General features: G+C 50.7%; 1 protein-coding gene across 6 annotated transcripts in view; it reads left to right on the plus strand.

The window, feature by feature from the left end:
• The window catches only part of mark4b (MAP/microtubule affinity-regulating kinase 4b), a 242,384-nt gene extending 227,260 nt beyond the window's left edge, over positions 1–15,124 (plus strand). For 2 of the 6 annotated variants that reach the window (XM_041179273.1, XM_041179274.1), the window contains exons 14-18: positions 4,473–4,576; positions 6,690–6,947; positions 9,235–9,317; positions 13,047–13,083; positions 14,756–15,124. In XM_041179273.1, coding sequence (XP_041035207.1) covers positions 4,473–4,576; positions 6,690–6,947; positions 9,235–9,317; positions 13,047–13,083; positions 14,756–15,089 — 816 coding nt within the window. In that variant the 3' untranslated portion in view covers positions 15,090–15,124. Of the gene's footprint in view, positions 1–4,472; positions 4,577–6,689; positions 6,948–7,698; positions 7,814–9,234; positions 9,318–13,038; positions 13,084–14,755 lie in introns of those variants that run through there. The other 4 variants (XM_041179276.1, XM_041179275.1, XM_041179278.1 and 1 more) reach the window with 4 other exon arrangements.
• The last annotated feature ends 9,987 nt before the right edge of the window (positions 15,125–25,111 follow it).

A 25,111-nucleotide genomic window follows, 5' to 3' on the forward strand; every position in this document is an offset into this window, starting at 1 on the left:
TCTCTTGGTGCCCGGAAATGCACACAGCACTCTGTGTGGCCTAAACAAGGTTCAATACAGGTCTAGATAACCACCCCACTTTTCAATTCCGTCCCTTCTAGAAATAAAGCTCAGTGCCTGGCTTGCTTTTCAAAGGCCTTGCTAACTTGTGGTGCAACACTGAGCGATTGGTGTATTTGTACTCTGAGATCCCTGTGTTCCTGTACCCGACCTAGACTCACACCTAGTCAGTGTGGGAGAAGAAGCGACGTTGTTCCCTGAGCCAGTGGCCACTTTGCCAATGGTCACCTGTGTTTATGTGTGTGGCGGCCATCTCTCTGGGAAGCAAGCTAAGGAGAGCAAGCCGTACCTGCTGAATTGCAGCTCGGTCAACTGCTCAGGGCTGACCATGCGGGCAGGCCCCAGAGGCTAACTCTGATTGGACGTACTCCTGGGCGGTCACATCACATGACCTGCTGCTCCCACCTAACCCACCCGCCCCCACACTCATGCCATTGGTCACCTGACATGTCCATCCCCATGGCGCCCACCTTCCCTCAGCCAATCGCAAAGCGGACAGGCCCTTCATTATCCGACTGTCATTCAAACCATTTCAATCCTCGTCCCCCAGTATTTTTACAACGAGGAAGCAAAAATGCTCAAAAAATGTTTTTTTTTTAAAAAAAAAAGAAAGCTTTTTTGTTTGATCTGCCTCTACGATTTTCCTTCTGGATTTTGCTGACAGACTGGAAGACAATCCTTTGAGGGTTGGCAGCAGGAGGAGGCCATTCAGCCCCTCGAGCCTGTTCTGCCATTTGATTAAATCATGGCTGACCTGTGACCTAACTTTATACCCAGCTTTGCCCCATATCCCTTAATAACTTTGGATAACAAAAATCTATCGATCCCAGATTTAAAATTAACAACTGATCCAGCATCAATTGCCGTTTGTGGAAGAGAGTTTCCAAATTTCTCCCACTCTCTGTGCGTAGAAGTGTTTCCTAATTTCACTCCTGAAAGGTCTGACTCTTAATCTTTAGACGTTACCCCCTCGTCCCAGACTCCCCAACCAGGGAAATAGTTTCTCTCTATCTACACTACCTGTTCCCCTGAATACCTTGAAGATGAACTATCATAGAGATGGGGCATTCTGCCGTGGGCATCAATGAAGCGGGAGGAGGGACTGGGCACAACTGGTACCCAGGATATATGTGCAGCTGCCACAGAGAAGACAGGAAGATGGGGTTTAATGGATTTGTTACTGGAGCCTGCGATTTACTTTTCTCCGGTGATGTCTGCAGTCTTCAAGTCAAACAGAAGTCACCACTTCACCCACACACTCACTCAATATAGCAGCCTGGCTGAGTCATCTTGTTAACATGCCGAACATGCAGATGGAGGGAATGGCAGCCCCCACAGTTTCTAAATCTGAAAACAACTTTGTTCAACTGAAAATGTGTCATGGTTGCTGGATGACAATAACCCAAAAGGTGTGGTGCTGTGCAGTGAGTTGCAACTAAATGCCGTGCCTGATTCTGAGGTGAATGTACCCTTCATTCAGTCGACAAATTCCATGAGCACACATTAGCCACACCGCACCCCAGGGAGGGGGAAATTGGATTGGGATGTGAGCTGATGCTTTCCTTCCCCCTCACCCTGTCTCTCATGTTCTCTCTCTCATGCGACCACACTCTCTGTTGTACATCCTGAGTCCCCTGTTGTGCTGTCTGTTGCGCTCACACCCTCTGTGCTCTCTGGCGTGTCCTCTGCTGTGGCCAAACTGGCACACACATCCTCTCACACCCGCGCACACCCTCCTGCACCCGCGCACACCCTCCTGCACCCACGTACACCCTCCTGCACCCACGCACACCCTCCTGCACCCGCGTACACCCTCCTGCACCCGCGCACACCCTCCTGCACCCGCGCACACCCTCCTGCACCCGCGCACACCCTCCTGCACCCGAGCACTACCTCTCTCCTTCTTGCACCCGCGTGCCCCTCACACCCGCACACACTCCCTCTCTCTCTCACACCCGCGCACTCCCTCTCTCACACCCGCGCACTCCCTCTCTCTCACACCCGTGCACTCCCTCTCTCTCTCACACCCGCGCACTCCCTCTCTCTCTCGGACCCGCGCACTCCCTCTCTCACACCCGCGCACTCCCTCTCTCTCTCACACCCGCGCACTCCCTCTCTCACACCCACGCACTCCCTCTCTCTCTCACACCCGCGCACTCCCTCTCTCTCACACCCGCGCACTCCCTCTCTCTCACACCCGCGCACTCCCTCTCTCTCGCACCCGCGCACTCCCTCTCTCTCTCACACACCCGCACACTCCCTCTCTCTCGCACCCGCGCACTCCCTCTCTCTCTCACACACCCGCGCACTCCCTCTCTCTCACACCCGCGCACTCCCTCTCTCTCTCACACACCCGCGCACTCCCTCTCTCTCTCACACACCCGCGCACTTCCTCTCTCTCTCACACACCCGCGCACTCCCTCTCTCTCGCACCCGCGCACTCCCTCTCTCTCACACCCGTGCACTCCCTCTCTCTCACACCCGTGCACTCCCCCTCTCTCACAGCCGCGCACTTCCTCTCTCTCACACCCGCGCACTTCCTCTCTCTCATACCCGCGCACTCCCTCTCTCTCTCACACCCGCGCACTCCCTCTCTCTCTCACACCCGCGCACTCCCTCTCTCACACCCGCGCACTCCCTCTCTCTCTCTCACCCGCGCACTCCCTCTCTCTCACACCCGCGCACTTCCTCTCTCTCTCACACCCGCGCACTCCCTCTCTCTCACACCCGCGCACTCCCTCACTCTCACACCCGTGCACTTCCTCTCTCACACCCGCGCACTTCCTCTCTCTCACACCCGTGCACTCCCCTCTCTCTCTCACCCACGCACTCCCTCTCTCGCACCCGCGCACTCCCTCTCTCGCACCCTTGCACCATCCCTCTCTCCCACCCATGTACTCCCCCTCTCACATCTGCACACTCCCTCTCACACCTGCACACCCTCCCTCTCTCCCAAACATGTACTCCCCCTCTCGCGTCTTAGCTCTCTTCTCTATCTCTACACTATATCAATCTACTTCCTGGCTGATGCCATCTACATGGCTGCATACATGAGCACCAGGAATTTCCTTGGGCCTTCCCCTGATTGGCTGCTGCAGCTTTAGCAGAGGAGGTTGGCATAAATGGGCTTTTCACTGATCTTGGGCCAAAGACTGGATGGGCAATCCCTGGTGTAAAGCACTTGCAGTTCCATCCACATATAAACTAGCTTACTTCCCCTATCATGACTTTTGTGTCAACACTTTAAAATGCCATGTCGGCATTTTTGGCCTGGGAAGGAGCCACACTGCCCCGTTGTGCTGTAGCTGAGGCCTCCCACCAACAGGGGAAGCTGTGACGAGGATTGCCAACTGCTAGGAGCCGCCATTTTCCTTTCTCAAACCAACTTTTGGGGCGATTTGCTCTGTATGTTTGTTGAAGGCTCAAACCTATCTTTTGGTGTTTCCCATCCAACAAACAGCCCCCATTCCCACCCCCGTCCCAGACCCAACCAATCACACCCGAAACCTACGGACACACGGATTAAGAACAGGGGGAGGCCGCTCGGCCCTTCGAGCCTGTTCCACCGTTCGGTAGGATCATGGCTGACCCGATTGTGACCTCAACTCCACACTCCTGCCTACCCCCAATAACCTTTCACCACCCACACCCCCACCACCCAGCTTATCAAGCAAGCGGTTTGGCCTATTTGTCACTGCCGGAGCCTGGAGCTTAGGCCGCAGTCTGCCCACACCCCAAACTAAGGTTGCCAAAGCGGGGAGAATTTATTTCTAGAGGCTTTGCCTTAAAAGGCCCCCCCCCCCTGGTTGAACAGGCTTTCCCACGTTTATCACCAATACCAGGAAGCGTTCAATGCAGATGGGGGGAAAAAAGGACACATTTTTCATTGGTGACCAAAGGCTTTTCGCCTGGGCCTTGCCCGTTCCAGTGTCCCAGCAATTACTCTTCAATTCCTGGAGACTGGTTTTACTATTAAGTCCCGTACCCTTTGCTTCCGGAGCTGACCCCATGTCACCTGTCCTGGTGGCCATTTATGTGGTCAGAAATACCAGAATCTTCGGGTGTATGAGGTCACCTAACGTTTTCTAAAACCCCCGATGTGTGCCGGTGAGCGCATCGCACTCCAAGATGAAAATCCGGTTATTGGAATCCAAAATCCAATATTGGACTATTAATTACCCTGAGACAAAGCGCAGGGGGGTGGGGAGGGTGTGCGGGAGTTGGGGGGGGGGGGGTAGCTGACACAGAGTGGCAGCCTTAAAGGGACAGGCCAGGTTAGTCAGCCAACTGCGCCCTCCCTCCGGTCACTAGGAGGCGCCAGTCGCCCTTGACATGGCTGAAAGTGAGGGGGGGACATTTCGCGGAGCACTCTTCCGGCCGAATGAACACCTTCTCCCCCTTCCCTTCCACAGAACAATATCCCAGCGAGTGCCATGAGCAGGAGGAATACGTACGTCTGCACTGACCGGGCCCCCAATGACCGGCAATCGCTCCTACAGAACGGGAAGGAAAACAGGTAAATCGCCGCTACACTCTCTCAATTTCGGAAGGACCTCCACTGGGGGCTTGTTTAAACCTACAACAGGGGGAGTGAATCGTGCCGTCAGGGCTGAATGACCAACGTAGGCAGCAGAACGTTTAAAAATAAAATAAATGACCATTCCTTGCTGCTGTTAAAGACTTTAGTGCATGTAGAATTCATCAGCCTCACCCTGCTGAATAAACAGTAACTCTGTACAGTTACACAGAGAGTGACCCTTACCCTGCTGAATAAACAGTGACTCTGTACAGTTACACACAGTAATCCTTACCCTGCTGAATAAACAGTGACTCTGTACAGTTACACAGTGAATGATCCTTACCCTGCTGAATAAACAGTAACTCTGTACAGTTACACAGTGAGTGACCCTTACCCTGCTGAATAAACAGTAACTCTGTACAGTTACACAGTGAGTGACCCTTACCCTGCTGAATAAACAGTGACTCTGTACAGTTACACTGTGAATAATCCTTACCCTGCTGAATAAACAGTAACTCTGTACAGTTACACAGTGAGTGACCCTTACCCTGCTGAATAAACAGTAACTCTGTACAGTTACACAGTGAGTGATCCTTACCCTGCTGAATAAACAGTGACTCTGTACAGTTACACAGTGACTAACCCTTACCCTGAATAAACAGTGACTCTGTACAGTTACACAGTGAGTGACCCTTACCCTGAATAAACAGTGACTCTGTACAGTTACACTGTGAATAATCCTTACCCTGCTGAATAAACAGTGACTCTGTACAGTTACACAGTGAGTGATCCTTACCCTGCTGAATAAACAGTGACTCTGTACAGTTACACAGTGAGTGATCCTTACCCTGCTGAATAAACAGTGACTCTGTACAGTTACACAGTGAATAATCCTTACCCTGCTGAATAAACAGTGACTCTGTACAGTTACACAGTGAGTGATCCTTACCCTGCTGAATAAACAGTGACTCTGTACAGTTACACAATGAGTGATCCTTACCCTGAATAAACAGTGACTCTGTACAGTTACACAGTGAATAATCCTTACCCTGCTGACTAAACAGTGACTCTGTACAGTTACACAATGAGTGATCCTTACCCTGAATAAACAGTGACTCTGTACAGTTACACAATGAGTGATCCTTACCCTGAATAAACAGTGACTCTGTACAGTTACACAATGAGTGATCCTTACCCTGAATAAACAGTGACTCTGTACAGTTACACAATGAGTGATCCTTACCCTGAATAAACAGTGACTCTGTACAGTTACACAATGAGTGATCCTTACCCTGAATAAACAGTGACTCTGTACAGTTACACAGTGACTAATCCTTACCCTGCTGAATAAACAGTGACTCTGTACAAAGGTTACAGGCTCAACTCCATCAAACTGAGTTTGACAAAATTGGTAAATAAATTATTATGAAAGCTTCCCTATTGGTTTACCAAAGGCAGCAATGCCACCCCTCTGCTGGTCTAGTCTGTACACGACTCCAACCTCGCATTGAGCAATTGGTTTGCACCAATTCCCATTGAACCCCACCCCGACCATGCTGACTGACCTCCACTGGCTCCTGGTCCAGCAGCATCTCGATTTTAAAGTGATCATCCTGGTTCTCAAATCCCTCCACGGCCTCGCCCCTCCCTATCTCTGTAACCCTCCTCCAGCCCCGCAACCCTCCGAGATCTCTGAGCTCCTGCAATTCTGGCCTCTTGAGCGTCCCCCGATTTTTAAGCGCCCCACCGTCGGCAGCCATGCCTACAGCTCTGGAATTGCCCCCAACCCCCCGCCTCCCACTCCCCCACCCCCACCCTGACCTCTCCACCTCCCTCGATTCTTTGAAAACGCTCCTTAAAACCGACTTCTCTAATGAGCTGGTGGTCGCCTGTCCCGGTACATCCCCTTAGGAGGCTCTCGTTTCGAATTTTCCCTGCGGATGTTATGGGCGCCATACCAATGCAAGTTCTTGATGCCCTCTAAAAGCGTCCTAGTAAAATCACCACCCGCTCGGGGTAGGTAACGAACGTCCAGCCGGTACCACATTCCGAACGTAGATGTGAACTTTTCCTTTTTAAAACGCGGGGCTTTTGTTTGAAACTCTTCCAGCTCGGCGATGAGTCGCGCCACCCCAGCCTCGCCCTCCACCCACAGCATCGCCGCCCCCACGGACCGCACGCGCTTCCCGAGGGGCACGTCCAGCCGGAGCACCTTCCACGGCGGGCAGCTCCGGGACCGGCGAGGGGCGGCGCAGAACGGTTCGCCCACGTCCCCCACCCTCTCGCCCGACGCCACGCCCCTGCCTCAGACTCGGAGCCGGGCCTCGTCCAACCTCTTCTCCAAACTCACCTCAAAGCTGACCAGAAGGTAAGAGAGTGGCCAGGTCATCGCCCACCCCGGAAGCGGAAGCGGCAACGCGGTGGGGGGCGTGGGGTCGGTGGGGTGGTTGGGGGGTGGGGGGTGGGGTGGTGGGGTCGAGGGGTCATGGTGCTCCCTCCTCTTTACTTCCCCCACCACCACCACCCCCCCACCCCACCCCCCCCAGCCGAGACTGGTCACCCTGGCGACGAATTGGCTTTATCGGGCCTTCATCAACACGTGCAGACTCGATGGGCCGAATGGCCTCATTTCTGCTCCTATGTCTTATAGTCTTATGTGGGAATTGTGTTAAACTGAAGAGTGGAACCAAAAGCTAACCCAACGGCATGGAGGTGGTGAGGGGAGGGGGAGGGGCGAGGGGTCGTTTTGGCACGAATCACGTTTTAATTTTGAGACCCCCGGGTCAAGTCTGAAAAGAGGAGAGCGGATGAGGGAGTGACTGAGGGAGGAGTGATTAGCCGATGCCAAACTTGGGGGGTTTTTTTTATAGAAGAGGGGAGAAGGTGGAGAGGTAAAGGGTTTGAGCAAGTTCGGAATAGGGCTTGGTCTGATGAGTCTTAGGCAATGAAGGCTGTCCGGAGGAGGGAGAGAGTGTCCTCTGGAAGTTAGGGAAGTCATGAACATCGTATCATCGTAAAGGAAAGAATCACTGTGACATGGTGTAAAGGTTAGCCGTTGGGGCTGAGAGTGAGAGTATTTGTTGGAAAATGAGCATTTATTTCCATCCTGTTCTCTACAGCTCTGGTCCCCGCATTGCAAAGTGACGACACTGGCACTTAGAAAGTGCAACAAAAAAAACTCCATAAAGTATCACCAGGGCTGAAAGGTTTTGCCTATTGGACAAGGCTGAACAGGTTGGTAGGGGCTGTCCTCTCTGGAGACTGAGGGGTGACCTGATGGAGATGTGTAAAATTCTGAAGGTGTGCGGTAGGTTTGATGTGAAGACAACATTTCCATTTCCTGGGGAAGGTCAGAGCGAAGAGCCATAAACTTAACACAGACACCAACAAGCCCGATAAAGAATTCGGGAGGAATTTCTTTGCTCAGAGAGTGATGAGGATTTGGAACTCGCTACCACAATGAGTGGGTGAGGCGTAGGTTAATTGAAGGGGAGGAATGCGAGGGAGAAAGGACTAGAAGGTTGGAGCTTGGGAGATGGTTCGTGTGGAGCATAAACACCAGCATAGACTAGTCAGGCTGGACCACCAGCTTGTTTTGTCACTTTACAATGTCTCCAGGCTGGAGGCCTCATGGCGCAGTGGGTTACTGTCCCTGCCTCTGAGCTAGAAGCTCCAGGTTCAAGTCCCACTCCAGAACTTGAAGGCCAAGAAAGATGCATTCATAACATGGCCAAACAGGTTGAATAATAACCTGCAAGTCCTTCCAACACACACACCAATGGTGGGTGGTAAAAGCAGGAGAGACTCCTGGTCGATCGTGGTGCACCTCAAGCTACAGCCTCAGGTGACAGGCTAGTTCCAGGGACAAGAAGCCACAGAAGACAAGGGTAAAGCATGTGCTTTGTCTGACTCATGCATCTCTCGACACAGGAAGTAATCCAGGGCGAGTGTCTCCAGTTATGATGCATTGAAACCTTGAATTTGTTGAGAGATGAATATTTGGGGAATTTTGTTTGATTATCTTTGAAGGTTAGCAAGCATTTATTCTTGATGTTTCCCTTGGGTTGGACCAGAGGCCATTTTAGAATCGATCGTCCCAAGGCTGATTCCATAGAAGGACCGGTTGGTCCTTCCACATTCAACCTCAGAATCAAGAGAGGTGAATGATGTCACAAACAGGTTAGGTGCTGCCATGCTTGTGTTCCAAATGTTTTGCTGTTGATAATTGTAGGAGGGAGAAAAGCGGTGGGGGGGAGGTTTACTGAGGGGACTGGTACAGTTTTGAGGAAGTCCTGATAAAGAATAACTTGGATTGAGAAATAGTGTGTTGCGATTTACACTGTGAGGACATGGGAGAGTCTACAAAATGGACGAATGAGGAACAAGAGCCAGCACAAGTATGCTAGGCCGAATGGCCTCCATCTGTGCTGTAAGGTTCTGAGAGAGAAACACGAGAATGATGAAGGGATGTAGTAAGTATTTCAATAAATTTACAATTCAGTGTACTCTGAAGAGGGAAATTTTAAGTCCCTGACATGAAGCGAAGCGAAGTCTCAACAAGTAAGTCATTTGTTTTTAAAAAGAAAGATAAGTTCTCGGTCTTGTTACCTCAGCTTTCTGCTGTCTAACCCTGCTTCTTGTCTTTCCTTTCCTAGGGTCACTATTGACCCATCAAAACGGCAGACTGTCAACAAAAGTGTGCCAGGGAACCCTCTCCCTCAGGGACCCAAGACTGTTAGTAAGTCTTTCTCAATCAACCTTTCATTCAGTGGCAACTCTGGAGGAGGTGGTCGGACACTTCTCCGTGACATATAGCCAAGTGGTCGTCTGGAGAGAATTTGAGCCAGTTGTGGGGTTGGGGGGTGGGAACATGGAGATCAGGGAGAGACTGGGGAGGTAGATGGCTGAAAGGAGGGCCCGGGGATGGGGCTGGGGGTGGGGTGGAACAGGTGTATCACCTGTTAGCAAAGCCACCTCTCGCTCGGGAGTTGGGTCCAAATGCCGTCCGGGTGGAAGGGCTGAATGTCGCCTCATGGTTATCTCGGGGGAAGAGCAGAGGTGTCACTGGACCTTGTCCCAACGCATGAAACCCCTCCCTGAACCACCGGTGGGAGGGACGAGCAATGAAGATGTAGCAAACTGGAGGGTGTCGGGAGAGAAAAACCTCACGCCGCTTGGGTTCTCGGGAGAGGTTGGGCCTAGAGCATGTTTTGGAAGTTTGACGAACAGGAGCTTTGCTTCGTATATAACCCCTTTGTACCTAACCTGGGGGAAGCTAATGCCAATTCTGTCTCTATAATGGGTGAGTGTTTTCATTGCCCGGGCATTGACCCCACCACCCCATCCCCCCACTCCATTGGCACATGGACCCACATGAAATAAAAGCATCATGGGCCACAACATTTTTGGATGTCCTAAGTTCCTGGGGGCAGCGAGTATCCTGAAGAATAATCTTTAATCCCTGGAGACTCCCGGGCGACCCTGGAGGGTTGGCAACCCGACTAAGGAATGGGAGCTGGTGAGCTCGGAGGGGTTGGCTTAGGGGCGGGTTCTCCTGTTCCTCCTCCTGAAGGTGTGTTAGGAGGTTTATACGAAGGGCAAGACGAGTCACCTTTCTCTGTGTCCCCTCCCGCCGCTTCTAGATGCCACTGTTTCCCTTCTCTTCCCTCTTTTCTGTCCTTCCTGCATCTCACACGACAAACAGGCTCCCACGGCACCTGGAGCCTGGGCTGCTCACTCCAGATGTCAAGGACGATTGATTGGCAGTTCTTCAGTTCCAGTCTACCGACCTGAATGCAACTCTGTGATAAATGTGCCTTACACCAAAGGGATTAAACAAAGCATAAATTGTGATTACTCAAACCAATTTTTCATTTCCAGGTTTTTTGTTCTTTCATGAGATGAGGGCGTCGCTGGCTGGGCCCAGCATTTATTACCCATCCCTAGTTGCCCCTTGAGAAGGTGGTGGTGAGCTGCCTTCTTGAGCCGCTGTAGTCCATGTGGTGTAGGTACACCCACAGTGCTGTTAGGGAGGGAGTTCCAGGATTTTGACCCAGCGACAGTGAAGGAATGGCCGATATATTTCCAAGTCAGGATGGGTGAGTGGCTTGGAGGGGAACTTGCAGGTGGTGGTGTTCCCTATGTGTCTGCTGCCCTTGTCCTTCTAGATGGTAGAAGTCATGGGTTTGGAAGGTGCTGTCAAAGGAGCCTTGCTGAGTTGCTGCAGTGCATCTTGTAGACGGTACACACTGCTGCTACTGTGCATCGGTCGTGGAGGGAGTGAATGTTTAAGTTGGTGGAAGGGGTGCCAATCAAGCGGGGCTGTTTAAGAATGCAAGCTCCAGTTCCCAAGTTGACATCATGGGGATTTGAACCCGCACTCTCGTGATTACTAGTTGCCAGTTACCACTACGCTATTGTACCCAATTAAAAGCTTGTACCCCAGTGCACTATGATTCAGCCCCTATAGGATCCCCGGCTCTGCCAGCAGAGCTCCTACCACAGAATAGCTACTCCCCCCCACCCCCACCACCCCATTCAAGCCTAACCACCCGACTACACAGATCAGAGAGCAGAAGGAGCTCCTTCACATGTACACCATTCACGCTGAGGGATTTGAATCCAGGGCCTGTGGTGAGGCGACGTTCAGAGAAAGATTGGGTAAAGAAAGAAAGCTTTCCATTTCTATAGCACCTTTCACGGCCTCAGGACTCCCCACAGCGTTTTACACCTGATTTTTTTTCTCCAGCATTTGTTCACGGGACATGGGCTGACGAGCATTTATTGCCCATCCCTAATTGCCCTTGAAGGGGCACTGCCTTGTCAACTGAGTGGCTGGCTCAGCCATTTCAGAGGTCTGTGGGTCTGGAGTCACGTGTAGGCCAGACCGGGTAAGGACAGCAGATTTCCTTCCCTGGAGGACTTCAGTGAACCAGATGGGTTTTTTTTTAAAGACAATCGACAATGGCTTCGGGATCAACATCAGATTTTTTTTATTGAATTCGAGTTTTACCACCGGCCAGTGGTGGGATTCGAACCCGGGTTCCCAGAGCATTACCCTGGGCGTCCAGAATACTGGCCCAGTGACAATACCACCACCTCCCCCACTCTGTTGTAGTGTAGGAAAAGCGGCATTTTACGCACAGCAAGAGCCCGCGTGCAGCCACCAGGTAAGTGCCCAGATCGTCTTTGGTTTAGCTGGTAGTCAGGGCAGCAGCCAGTGGAGCACTCCCCAGGCCGCAGATGCTGGGAATCTAACAGAAAATGCCGGAAACACCCAGCTGACCTGGGGAGGCAGAGGAAGGAGAGGGGTGGGCACTTGCCATCGAGCTCCTGCTGGGCAAGTTGCTGCCCACCCTGGGTGGGGGGTGTGCCAGCAGCGGGCACTGCCCACTGACTCCCTTCGAGACGACGAGTGGGGAGGACTCGGGTGTGGGGAAGGGTGGGCGCAGGTTGTGACGATCCCAGTCGTGGCGTAGGCTGTTCGATGCCCAACATCGGCGGGGTGTGGGAGAGCGGCTGGTGCCTCCTGGAGACCGTGGAGGGGGGGAGGGAAGCTTTGATAGCCTTTGGGTTAGAGCTGGACCCTCGGTGGTGGGGGGGGACATCATATTGGTGGGAGGGAGAGAAAAGGAGGGAAAATTCTCATCAATGGGGGACGAAGGTAAGGGAATTTTGCGATGTCCCGAAGCACTTTTCAGCTAATGAAGCACTTTTTTGAAGAAGTAATGTAGGAAATCCAGCAGCCCAATTTGCGCACAGCAAGCTCCCACAAACAGCAATCAGATGATGACCATTAACACGTTGCTCAAGGCCTAAATATTGGCCAGGACTGCAGGGAGTCCCCTTCCTCTTCGAAATAGTGGCTGTCGAATCTTTTAAAACCACCCCTGAGAGGGCAGATGGGACCTCAGTTTAAAACCTGAACGACAGCACCTCCAACCGTGTAGCATTCCCTCAGTTCTGCCCTGAGTGTGTCGGCCTAGATTATGTGGTCCATCCTCTGGATTGGGACTCGTGGCTCAGAAGCAAGAGAAAGTGGCATAGAAGAAAACAGAGGTGGGTAGGGGGGGATCAGAATTTATTCATTTCTCCTGCCGTACTACCCTTTTCTGAGGGTGACGCCTCCTGTTGTCGATAGGTTTAGTGGCTACTGGGAGTAGCTAAGGCGAATGGCACCGATACATTTAAGGGGAAGCTAGATGAACACATGAGGGAGAAAGGAATAGAAGGATGTGTTGATGGGGTGAGATGGTACGGAGGTTCATGTGGATCATCAACCCCAGCATGGACCAGTTGGGCCGAAGGGCCTGTATCTGAGCCGTAAACTCTTTGTGAGGCCTGGCATTAGGTTGGTTGACTCCAATGATTTGGCGTCCGTGACTGGATGGTTGCATGCTCTTCTTCCTGCCCTGGTTGCCGTGGTTACTAATTTCCGATGTGTCTCTTCTTTTGTTGAGGGTCGCAGACGAACCTGAGAGAAGTTGGCGATCTGAGGTCACAAGGTGAGGAAACAGTGCACGAGGACCATCCTGACATGTGTATTTTATCTTGTAAATGTGTTGTTGGAGACGAATGCTGAAACGCTTTTGCGGCATATTGAAGGAAAGGAAGTATTTATATAGCACCTTTCCCAACCTCAAAGCTGTCCCAAAGTGCTTCACAGCCAATTAAGGTACTTTTTGGAGTGCGATTGTAAGGTGGGAAATGTGGCAGCCAAATGGCGCATGGCAAGCTCCCACAACCTGCATTGAAATGAATAGTCAGCTAATATCACTTTGGTAGTGTTGGTTGAGTGGTAAATTTTGGGCTCAGGATACTGGAGGGAACCCACCTGCTCCCCCTCGAAATGGGGGCACAAGGGGATCTTTCAGTTCCAGTTGAGAGGCCAGACATGCCGTAGTATAACCAGCCAAAAGGTGGCACCTCCAACAGTGCCGCACTCTCTCAGCGCTGCACTGGGGGAGTCGGACTGGATTACGAGCTCTGGTCTCTGGTGTATTGTTCAGTAGTGCGAACAAGCCAGCATGACCCATACACACGCACACACACACGCACGCACACAAACGCGCACATGGGCGCGCACACACGCACACACGAGCACACACACATGCACATGCGCGCGCACACACGCACACACACACGCGCGCACACGGGCGTGCGCACACGCACACGGGTGCACACACGCACACACACACGCACACACACACGCACACACACACACGCACGCACACGCACGCACGCACACATGCACGCATGCACACACGCACGCACACACACACATGCACACCCACATGCACGCACACACGCATGCACACACGAACACAAACACACACACACGCACACAAACACACATGCACACACACACACACACACACACAAACACACACGCACACACACACCCACACACACGCGCACACACACACGTGCACACGCAGCTGGCGTGATCGCTGCATCTTGCTGGGGAAAAGAGGGAATATCCTTGCGGAAGAGTGTTTGGAATGGAGGGGTGGGCTTGGGTTCAGGTTAAGCGCTGACCTTTCACCTCTTGGGTTCAAACCCAGGCCAGGACTGGCCACTGGGTAGGGTTCGCATCGTCCACATCTCTGAGTGTGGCAAAGCAGAATCTGCCAGTGTTCTTTGTTTGACCTGGTCAATATCTGCTCTTCCTTGAATGAAGAGTTTTGGCTGTACCTGTCCTGGGAGTGTTTGATGGGGACAGTGTAGAGGAAGCTTTATTCTGCATCTAACCCCGTGCTGTACCTGTCCTGGGAGTGTTTGATGGGGACAGTGTAGAGGGAGTTTTACTCTGTATCTAACCCCGTGCTGTATCTGCCCTGGGAGTGTTTGATGGGGACAGTGTAGAGGGAGCTTTACCCTGTATCTAACCCCGTGCTGTACCTGTCCTGGGAGTGTTTGATGGGGACAGTGTAGAGGAAGCTTTACTCTGTATCTAACCCCGTGCTGTACCTGCCCTGGGAGTGTTTGATGGGGACAGTGTAGAGGGAGCTTTACCCTGTATCTAACCCCGTGCTGTACCTGTCCTGGTGGGTGTGGGATGCTGGATTGGACGGCCCGCTCTGTATTATTTCCCTCAAGAAGCAGATGGTAAATTGCAGCAGGTGACTGAGTAAGTGGATGTGATACTGACTGATATCCTCTGTCTCTCCATTTCAGTGGCAATGTATCTTGGAATCAAAAAGAAACAAAGCCCAGGTCGATCAGACTTACCTGGAATATAAAAATCACCAGCTCGCGGGACCCGAGCGAGATGATCCACCTTATCTGCCAGGTCCTGGAGGTGAATGGCTGTGACTATCAGCAACAGGAAGCTTTCCTCTTGGCCTGTACACACGGCCAGGAGACCACAGAACACTTTGTCCAGTGGGAGATCGAGGTGTGTCGACTGCCAAATCTCTCCGTCAACGGAGTGCGCTTTAAGAGGACATTGGGCACGTTTTTATCCTTCAGAAACATAGTGACCAAAATCACCAGTGAATTAAAGCTTTAATCCAGCGGGTACCCAGACGCCGCCTCGAAGGTCAATTTGCCGCGTTTCGTTTTATTTTTCTGCCCCCCGCCCCCCCCCCCCCCCCCCAACTCCCCCAGGTCAACACCTCGAAACGGAGGAAGCAACCCCCACCGGAAACTGCTCTGCGTCCTCCGAGATCCGGGTCCCAGGCCACACTTTCTGAACACGCGGAGACGGGATTGAAGTCGCCCTCCATCCAAGGGGGGGAACCATCGGTCACTCGATTTTTCTCCGCGCCCCCAATCCTCCCTTCCCCCCACCCCCACCACAATCTCGCTTCCAGGGACGGGATGCGTCACATCAGTTCTTTGGATGGATGGGGTATTAGTTGCCCCCCACCACCCCCCCCCCCCCCCCCCCCCCCCACACCCCGCCGGAGTTGTCAGGGGGGGAGCGTTGAGTTGAGAGAGAATTGGGTGGGGGGGGGGAAGAGGAACGAGTGGAGAGGTGGGGGTAAGTGTCACAGCCTGTCACACCTCTCCTTGAGGCACGATTCCTGCAGTATTCCCACAGCCAGGGCATTCCCAAGGGAAAAGGGGCTTAACCATCCCACAGCCCAGGCCACCCCGCCCCCCTCCCCGATCACAGGACCACTTTGGTGACTCGCTGGAGAGATGTTTGCCTTCGGCACAGAGAAGGTTAAGAGATGTTGATCTCTTTGTTGAGATGTCAGCTTCTCATTATGACCAGGATCACATGATTAACTCCACAAATAGACGAAAAGCTCAGTGTGGCTGCTCCTCCTGGCCTGAAGTGATGAGCTCTCTCAGTTTCTCTAATCCTGGGACATGAATGAACTGAAAGCAATGAGAGTTCAGATCCAATCAACACTTCTGGGTTATCTGTGTTTATATGTGTTCTTTCTGTCTCTTTCTCATTACTCACACCCCTCCCTCTCTCCCTCTCTCTCTCTCTCTCATATTTCTCTTGCCTTTTTCAACACTGTCTTTCCATCTCTCTCTGCTCAGTCTCTTTCCCATCGCCTGTCTCTGTCTCTTTCTCTGTCTCATCATCTCACTTTCTCTCATCGCCTGTCTCTCATCATCTGTCTCTCTCTCTCTCTCTCATTGTCTGTCTCTTCCTCCCTTATCATCTGCCTCTGTCCCTCATCACCTGCCTGTCTCTCTTGTCACCTGTTTCTTTCTCCCTCTTGTCACCCATCTGTCATCACCCCTCTCTATCTCACTCTCTTCCCCTCTCTCACTCTCCCACTCTCTCATCCCTCTCATCATCTGTCTCCCTCTCTCTCTCCCTCATCAGCTCTCTCTCTCATCACTGATCTCTCTCTCTCTCTATTCTATCACTGATCTCTCTCTCTCCCATCACTGATCCCTCTCTCTTCAATCACTGATCTCTCTCTCTCTTCCATCACTGATCTCTCTCTCTCCCGTCACTGATCTCTCTCTCTCTCTTCCATCACTAATCTCTCTCTCTCTCTTCTATCACTGATCTCTCTCTCTCTCCCATCACTGATCTCTCTCTCTCCCATCACTGATCTCACTCATCACTGATCTCTCTCTCTCATCACTGATCTCTCTCTCATCACTGATCCCTCTCTCTTCAATCACTGATCTCTCTCTCTCTTCCATCACTGATCTCTCTCTCTTTCTCTCTCCCAACACTAATCTCTCTCTCTCTCTTCTATCACTGATCTCTCTCTCTCATCACTGATCTCTCTCTCTCTCTTCCCTCACTGATCTCTCTCTCTCTCTCTCCCATCACTGATCTCTCTCTCTCTCCCTCTCTTCCATCACTGATCTCTCTCTCTCTCTTCTATCACTGATCTCTCTCTCTTCCATCACTGATCTCTTTCTCTCTCTCATCACTGATCTCTCTCTCTCTTCCATCATTGATCTCTCTCTCTCTCTCTTCTATCGCTGATCTCTCTCTCCCATCACTGATCTCTCTCTCTCCTCCATCACTGATCTCTCTCTCTCTCTTCTATCACTGATCTCTCTCTCTCTAAGTCTCTCTTTCCCATCACTGTTCTCTCTCTCTCTCTCTTCCACCACTGATCTCTCTCTCTCCCATCACTGATCTCTCTCTCTCTCTCTCTTCCATCACTAATCTCTCTCTCTCTTCTATCACTGATCTCTCTCTCTCTCTTCTCTCCCATCACTGATCTCTCTCTCTCTTCCATCACTGATCTCTCTCTCTCCCATCACTGATCTCTCTCTCTCATCACTGATCTCTCTCTCTCATCACTGTTCTCTCTCTCTCTTCCATCACTGATCTCTCTCTCTCTCTTCTATCACTGATCTCTCCCTCTCTCTCTCTCTCTCCCATCACTGATCTCTCTCTCTCTCTCCCATCACTGATCTCTTTCTCTCTCTTCCATCACTGATCTCTCTCTCTCTTCCATCACTGATCTCTCTCTCTCTCTCTCTTCTATCACTGATCTCTCTCTTCCATCACTGATCTCTCTCTCTCTCTCTCTTCTATCACTGATCTCTCTCTCTCTTCTATCACTGATCTCTCTCTCTCTCTAAGTCTCTCTTTCCCATCACTGTTCTCTCTCTCTCTCTCTTCCACCACTGATCTCTCTCTCCCATCACTGATCTCTCTCTCTCTCTCTCTTCCATCACTTATCTCTCTCTCTCTCTCTTCTATCACTGATCTCTCTCTCTCTCTTCTCTCCCATCACTGATCTCTCTCTCTCTTCCATCACTGATCTCTCTCTCTCCCATCACTGATCTCTCTCTCTCATCACTGTTCTCTCTCTCTCTCTTCTCTCCCATCACTGATCTCTCTCTCTCTCCCATCACTGATCTCCCTCTCTCTTCCATCACTGATCTCTCTCCCTTCTATCACTGATCTCTCTCTCTCTCTCTTTCCCATCACTGATCTCTCTCTCTCTCCCATCACTGATCTCTCTCTCTCATCACTGTTCTCTCTCTCTCTCTCCCATCACTGATCTCCCTCTCTCTTCCATCACTGATCTCTCTCCCTTCTATCACTGATCTCTCTCTCTCTCTCTTTCCCATCACTGATCTCTCTCTCTCTCCCATCACTGATCTCTCTCTCTCTCTTCCATGACTGATCTCTCTCTCTCTCTCTTCTGTCACTGATCTCTCTCTCTATCTCTTCTCTCCCATCACTGATCTCTCTCTCTCTCTTCCATGACTGATCTCTCTCTCTCTCTCTTCCATCACTGATCTCTCTCTCTCCCATCACTGTTCTCTCTCTCCCATCACTGATCTCTCTCTCTCTCATCATTTCTCTCTCTCTCTCTCTCTCCCATCACTGATCTCTCTCTCTCTCTCCCATCACTGATCTCTATCTCTCCCATCACTGATCTCTCTCTCTCTCTCTCTTCCATCACTGATCTCTCTCTCTTTTCTATCACTGATCTCTCTCTCTCTTCTCTCCCATCACTGATCTCTCTCTCTCTCTCCCATCACTGATCTCTCTCTCTCTCTCTCTCTCTCCCATCACTGATCTCTCTCTCTCTCATCACTGTTCTCTCTCTCTCTCTCCCATCACTGATCTCTCTCTCTCTCTCTCTTCCATCACTAATCTCTCTCTCTCTCTCTTCAATCACTGATCTCTCTCTCTCTCTCTTCTCTCCCATCACTGATCTCTCTCTCTCTTCCATCACTGATCTCTCTCTCTCCCATCACTGATCTCTCTCTCTCATCACTGTTCTCTCTCTCTCTCTCCCATCACTGATCTCCCCCTCTCTTCCATCACTGATCTCTCTCCCTTTTATCACTGATCTCTCTCTCTCTCTTTCCCATCACTGATCTCTCTCTCTCTCCCATCACTGATCTCTCTCTCTCTCTCTTCCATGACTGATCTCTCTCTCTCTCTCTTCTGTCACTGATCTCTCTCTCTCTCTCTTCTCTCCCATCACTGATCTCTCTCTCTCTCTTCCATGACTGATCTCTCTCTCTCTCTCTCTTCCATCACTGATCTCTCTCTCTCCCATCACTGCTCTCTCTCTCCCATCACTGATCTCTCTCTCTCTCTCCCATCACTGATCTCTATCTCTCCCATCACTGATCTCTCTCTCTCTCTCTCTCTTCCATCACTGATCTCTCTCTCTTTTCTATCACTGATCTCTCTCTCTCTTCTCTCCCATCACTGATCTCTCTCTCTCTCCCATCACTGATCTCTCTCTCTCTCTCTCTCCCATCACTGATCTCTCTCTCTCTCATCACTGTTCTCTCTCTCTCTCTCCCATCACTGATCTCTCTCTCTCTCTCTTCCATCACTGATCTCTCTCTCTTCAATCATTGATCTCTCTCTCTCTCCCATCACTGATCTCCCTCTCTCCTTCATCACTGATCTCTCTCTCTCTTCTATCACTGATCTCTCTCTCTCTCTCTCATCACTGATCTCTTTCTCTCTCTTCCATCACTGATCTCTCTCTCTCTTCCATCACTGATCTCTCTCTCTTCTATCACTGATCTCTCTCTCTCTTCCATCACTGATCTCTCTCTCTCTCTCTCTCTTCTATCACTGATCTCTCTCTCTCTTCTATCACTGATCTCTCTCTCTCTCTAAGTCTCTCTTTCCCATCACTGTTCTCTCTCTCTCTCTCTTCCACCACTGATCTCTCTCTCTCCCATCACTGATCTCTCTCTCTCTCTCTCTCTCCCATCACTGATCTCTCTCTCTCTCATCACTGTTCTCTCTCTCTCTCTCCCATCACTGATCTCTCTCTCTCTCTCTTCCATCACTGATCTCTCTCTCTTCAATCATTGATCTCTCTCTCTCCCCCATCACTGATCTCCCTCTCTCATCACTGTTCTCTCTCTCTCTCTCCCATCACTGATCTCCCTCTCTCTTCCATCACTGATCTCTCTCCCTTCTATCACTGTTCTCTCTCTCTCTCTCTTCCACCACTGATCTCTCTCTCTCCCATCACTGATCTCTCTCTCTCTCTCTCTTCCATCACTAATCTCTCTCTCTCTCTCTCTTCTATCACTGATCTCTCTCTCTCTCTTCTCTCCCATCACTGATCTCTCTCTCTCTTCCATCACTGATCTCTCTCTCTCCCATCACTGATCTCTCTCTCTCATCACTGTTCTCTCTCTCTCTCTCCCATCACTGATCTCCCTCTCTCTTCCATCACTGATCTCTCTCCCTTCTATCACTGATCTCTCTCTCTCTCTCTTTCCCATCACTGATCTCTCTCTCTCTCTCCCATCACTGATCTCTCTCTCTCTTCCATGACTGATCTCTCTCTCTCTCTCTCTTCTGTCACTGATCTCTCTCTCTCTCTCTTCTCTCCCATCACTGATCTCTCTCTCTCTCTTCCATGACTGATCTCGCTCTCTCTCTCTCTTCCATCACTGATCTCTCTCTCTCCCATCACTGCTCTCTCTCTCCCATCACTGATCTCTCTCTCTCTCATCACTGTTCTCTCTCTCTCTCTCTCCCATCACTGATCTCTCTCTCTCTCTCCCATCACTGATCTCTATCTCTCCCATCACTGATCTCTCTCTCTCTCTCTCTTCCATCACTGATCTCTCTCTCTTTTCTATCACTGATCTCTCTCTCTCTTCTCTCCCACCACTGATCTCTCTCTCTCTCTCTCTCCCATCACTGATCTCTCTCTCTCTCTCTCTCCCATCACTGATCTCTCTCTCTCTCATCACTGTTTTCTCTCTCTCTCTCTCCCATCACTGATCTCTCTCTCTTCAATCACTGATCTCTCTCTCCCATCACTGATCTCCCTCTCTCTTTCATCACTGATCTCTCTCTCTCTTCTATCACTGATCTCTCTCTCTCTCTCTCTCTCCCATCACTGATCTCTTTCTCTCTCTTCCATCACTGATCTCTCTCTCTCTTCCATCACTGATCTCTCTCTCTTCTATCACTGATCTCTCTCTCTCTCTTCCATCACTGATCTCTCTCTCTCTCTTCCATCACTGATCTCTCTCTCTCTCTTCTATCACTGATCTCTCTCTCTCTCTTCTATCACTGATCTCTCTCTCTCTCTTCCATCACTGATCTCTCTCTCTCCCATCACTGATCTCTCTCTCTCTCTTCTATCACTGATCTCTCTCTCCCATCACTGATCTCTCTCTCTCTCTCTTCTATCACTGATCTCTCTCTCTCCCATCACTGATCTCTCTCTCTCTCTCTCCTCCATCACTGATCTCTCTCTCTCTCTTCTATCACTGATCTCTCTCTCTCTCTCTTTCCCATCACTGTTCTCTCTCTCTCTCTCCCATCACTGATCTATCTCTCTCTCTTCCATGACTGATCTCTCTCTCTCTTCCATCACTGATCTCTCTCTCTCTCTCTTTTCTCCCATCACTGATCTCTCTCTCTCTTCCATCACTGATCTCTCTCTCCCATCACTGATCTCTCTCTCTCTCTCTCTCCCATCACTGATCTCTCTCTCTTTCTCTTCTATGACTGATCTCTCTCTCTCTCTCTCCCATCACTGATCTCTCTCCCTCTCTCCCATCACTGATCTCTCTCCCTCTCTCCTATCACTGATCTCTCTCACTCTCTCTCTCCCATCACTGATCTCTCTCTCTCTCCCATCACTGATCTCTCTCTCTCTTCTATCACTGATCTCTCTCTCCCATCACTGATCTCTCTCTCTCTCCCATCACTGATCTCTCTCTCTCTCTCTTCCATCACTGATCTCTCTCTCTCTCTCTCTTCTATTACTGATCTCTCTCTCTCTCCCATCATTGATCTCTCTCTCTCTTCCATCACTGATCTCTCTCTCTTTCTCTTCTATCACTGATCTCTCTCTCTCTCTCTTCCATCACTGATCTCTCTCTCTCTTCTATCACTGATCTCTCTCTCCCATCACTGATCTCTCTCTCTCTTCTATCGCTGATCTCTCTCTCCCATCACTGATCGATCTCTCTCTCTCCTCCATCACTGATCTCTCTCTCTCTCTTCTATCACTGATCTCTCTCTCTCTCTTTCCCATCACTGTTCTCTCTCTCTCTCTCTTCCATCACTGATCTCTCTCTTTCCCATCACTGATCTCTCTCTCTCTCTCTCTCTCTCTCTTCCATCACTGATCTCTCTCCCTCTCTCTCTTCTATTACTGATCTCTCTCTCTCTCTTCTCTCCCATCACTGATCCCTTTCTCTCTCTTCCATCACTGATCTCTCTCTCTCCCATCACTGATCTCTCTCTCTCTCTCTCTCTCCCATCACTGATCTCTCTCTCTCTCATCACTGATCTCTCTCTCTCTCCCATCACTGATCTCTCTCTCTCATCACTGTTCTCTCTCTCTCTCTCTCCCATCACGGATCTCCCTCTCTCTTCCATCACTGATCTCTCTCTCTTCAATCACTGATCTCTCTGTCTTCAATCACTGATCTCTCTCTCTCTCCCATCACTGATCTCCCTCTCTCTTCTATCACTGATCTCTCTCTCTCTCTCTCTCTCTCTCCCATCACTGATCTCTTTCTCTCTTCCATCACTGATCTCTCTCTCTCTCTTCTTCACTGATCTCTCTCTCCCATCACTGATCTCTCTCTCTCTTCTATCGCTGATCTCTCTCTCCCATCACTGATCTCTCTCTCTCTCTCTCCCATCACTGATCTCTCTCTCTCTCTCTTCCATCACTGATCTCTCTCTCTCTTCTATGACTGATCTCTCTCTCTCCCATTGCTGATCTCTCTCGCGCTCTCTCTCGCGCGCGCGTGATCTCTCTCGCTCTCCCTCTCGTCACCTCTCTCCCTCTCCCATCATCGATCTCTCTCTCTCTCCCCCTCCCCATCACTGATCTCTCTCTCTCTCTCTCCCATCACTGATCTCTCTCAGACACTTTCTTTGTCTCTCTGTCTCTCTCGTCACCTCTCTCTCCCTTTGCCTGTCTCTCTCTCTCTGTATCTGTCTTCTTTCTCTCTCTCTCTCTGTCTCCCTCTCATTGCCCATCTCTCTCTCTCTCTCTCGCTCGCATTGCCTGTCTCTCTCTGTCTGCCTCTTGGTTTCTCTCTCTCCCTGTCTCACTCTCTCTCCCTGTCTGTCTCACTCGCGGTCTATCTGTCTCTCTCTCGCTCTGTTTGTCTCTCTCTTGCACTCTGTCTGTTTGTCTCTCTCTCACGCTCTGTCTGTTTGTCTCTCTCTCACACTCTGTCTGTTTGTCTCTCTCTCATGCTCTGTCTGTTTGTCTCTCTCACACTCTGTCTGTTTGTGTCTCTCTCACTCTCTGTCTGCCTGTATCTCCGTCTCTCACTCTCATTCTTTGTCTCTCGCTCTCACTCTGTCTCTTGCTCTCTCTTTGTCTCTCGCTCTCTCTCTCTTTGTCTCTCGCTCTCTCACTCTCTCTCTCTGGTCACCTGCCTCTCTCTCTCTCTCATTGCCTGCCTCTGTCTCTGTCTCTCCATGCCTCTTTCCCTCTCTCACTCTCTCATAGCCTGTCTGTCTCTGTCACTCTGGTGTCTCTGTCTCTGTCTCTATTTCTCTCTCACATTGCCTGTCTCTCTGTCTCTGTATCGCACTCTCCTTTCTCTCTCTGTGTCTCTCGGTCCATCTCTGTCTCTGTCTCTGTCTCTCTCTCTGTCTCTGCATCTCTCTGTGTCTCTGTCTCCCGCTCTCTCTCTGTCTCTCTCTCAGTCTGTCTCTCTCTCTCTGTCTGTGTCTCTGTCTCTGTCTCCTTTCTCTCACTCTCTCTCTGTCTGTCTCTCTCTGTCTGTCTCTCACTCTGTCTGTCTGTCTCTCTGTCTCTGTCTCTCTCTCTCTCTGTCTTTCTCTCTCTCTCTCTTCCCCCCCACCCACCTCTGTCTTTATTTATTTCCCTCTCCAACGTGAAGTTCTATATGAAACGAATCTCGAAACCTCGACTGAATTCTTGCTGTGTGTGAGTTTGCGGCACAGAACTGGTCCACAATGCAGTGTTACTCTGAAATTGGTCCACAATGCAGTGTTACTCTGAAATTGGTCCACAATGCAGTGTTACTCTGAAACTGGTCCACAATGCAGTGTTACTCTGAAACTAGTTAAGGAAATCTCACTTGGAGAAGGGTGCTTATCATTCCAATCACAAGAGCCAGTGGCCCACACAGCCTCGTGTTTGAGGTTGGAATACGTTGATAGTGCAGCCGAGAGCAAGTCTGAGCCTCAGCCTCACCTGGGAGTGAGGAGCGATCAGAAGCAGCAACCCATTCCTCACTTTTTAGAGCAAAGATTCACCCTCCTGCCCTGTGCCTGTCATGAGGGGAATAGGTTAAATCCCATCATAGCAGAGCCAAACATCTTAAACAATACAGAATCCAAAGGAGAGACAAACTGTTGTCTGCTCTTCCTCCTGGGTCTGGATTTTCAGAATGGTTCACGTTACTTTTGACTTTTTATTTGGTTAAACCCTTTCCGTTCAATTACAAAGAGCCACAATGGACACCTTATCTCTCTAAAGTTAACCTTCAGGCCAAACCAAGTGGTCACTTAGCTCCGGACTGGTCTACCGGGAGAGGTGATGGGCAGGATTGGAGGCAAGGCCTTTCCTCTATTGAGTTTGCTCCACTAATGGAAGGCCGGAGTGTTGTTGGGAACTTCCCGCTGGCTATCTCTCACCTTCGTCTTAAGAGAGTTGCTAAGGATGGATGGAAGTTCTAAAGGAATCATTGTCAATGTTCACGTTGTGACCACTTCTTTTTGACTTGTTCGGGGAGACCTTTCACACCTGTTGTATAGGCCGATGAAGGTTTAGGAGATGGCGAATGGAGTTCTGAGATCCAGAGTGGGGACTGGAACGCTGACTGACCTCTCCGAGTTCCCAACATTCCTTTTATCACTAAGCCTGCCCAAAAGCCAAGGTCACCCAATCTACCAGTGTTTGGACATTTCCTAATGCCCCTCCCCCACCCCACCCCCATCTCGCCGGGTAACTGTACCAGGCCGTGCAGAATTGAGTTCTCGAAGCCCGACAATCCGGGCAGTCTGTCCCAGGTTAGTGACCTCGGGGCAAGGTGGGCTTTCTCTGGACCAGAACAGGTAAAATCGAGTCACCGTTTCCAACGCTCTGCACCCCACACCCCATCGCCCTCCTCCACAACCAACCTTCATCACTTCTGTTC

This window comes from Carcharodon carcharias, chromosome 34 (genome assembly GCF_017639515.1).
Source record: "Carcharodon carcharias isolate sCarCar2 chromosome 34, sCarCar2.pri, whole genome shotgun sequence".
Taxonomy (NCBI): Eukaryota; Metazoa; Chordata; class Chondrichthyes; order Lamniformes; family Lamnidae; genus Carcharodon; species Carcharodon carcharias.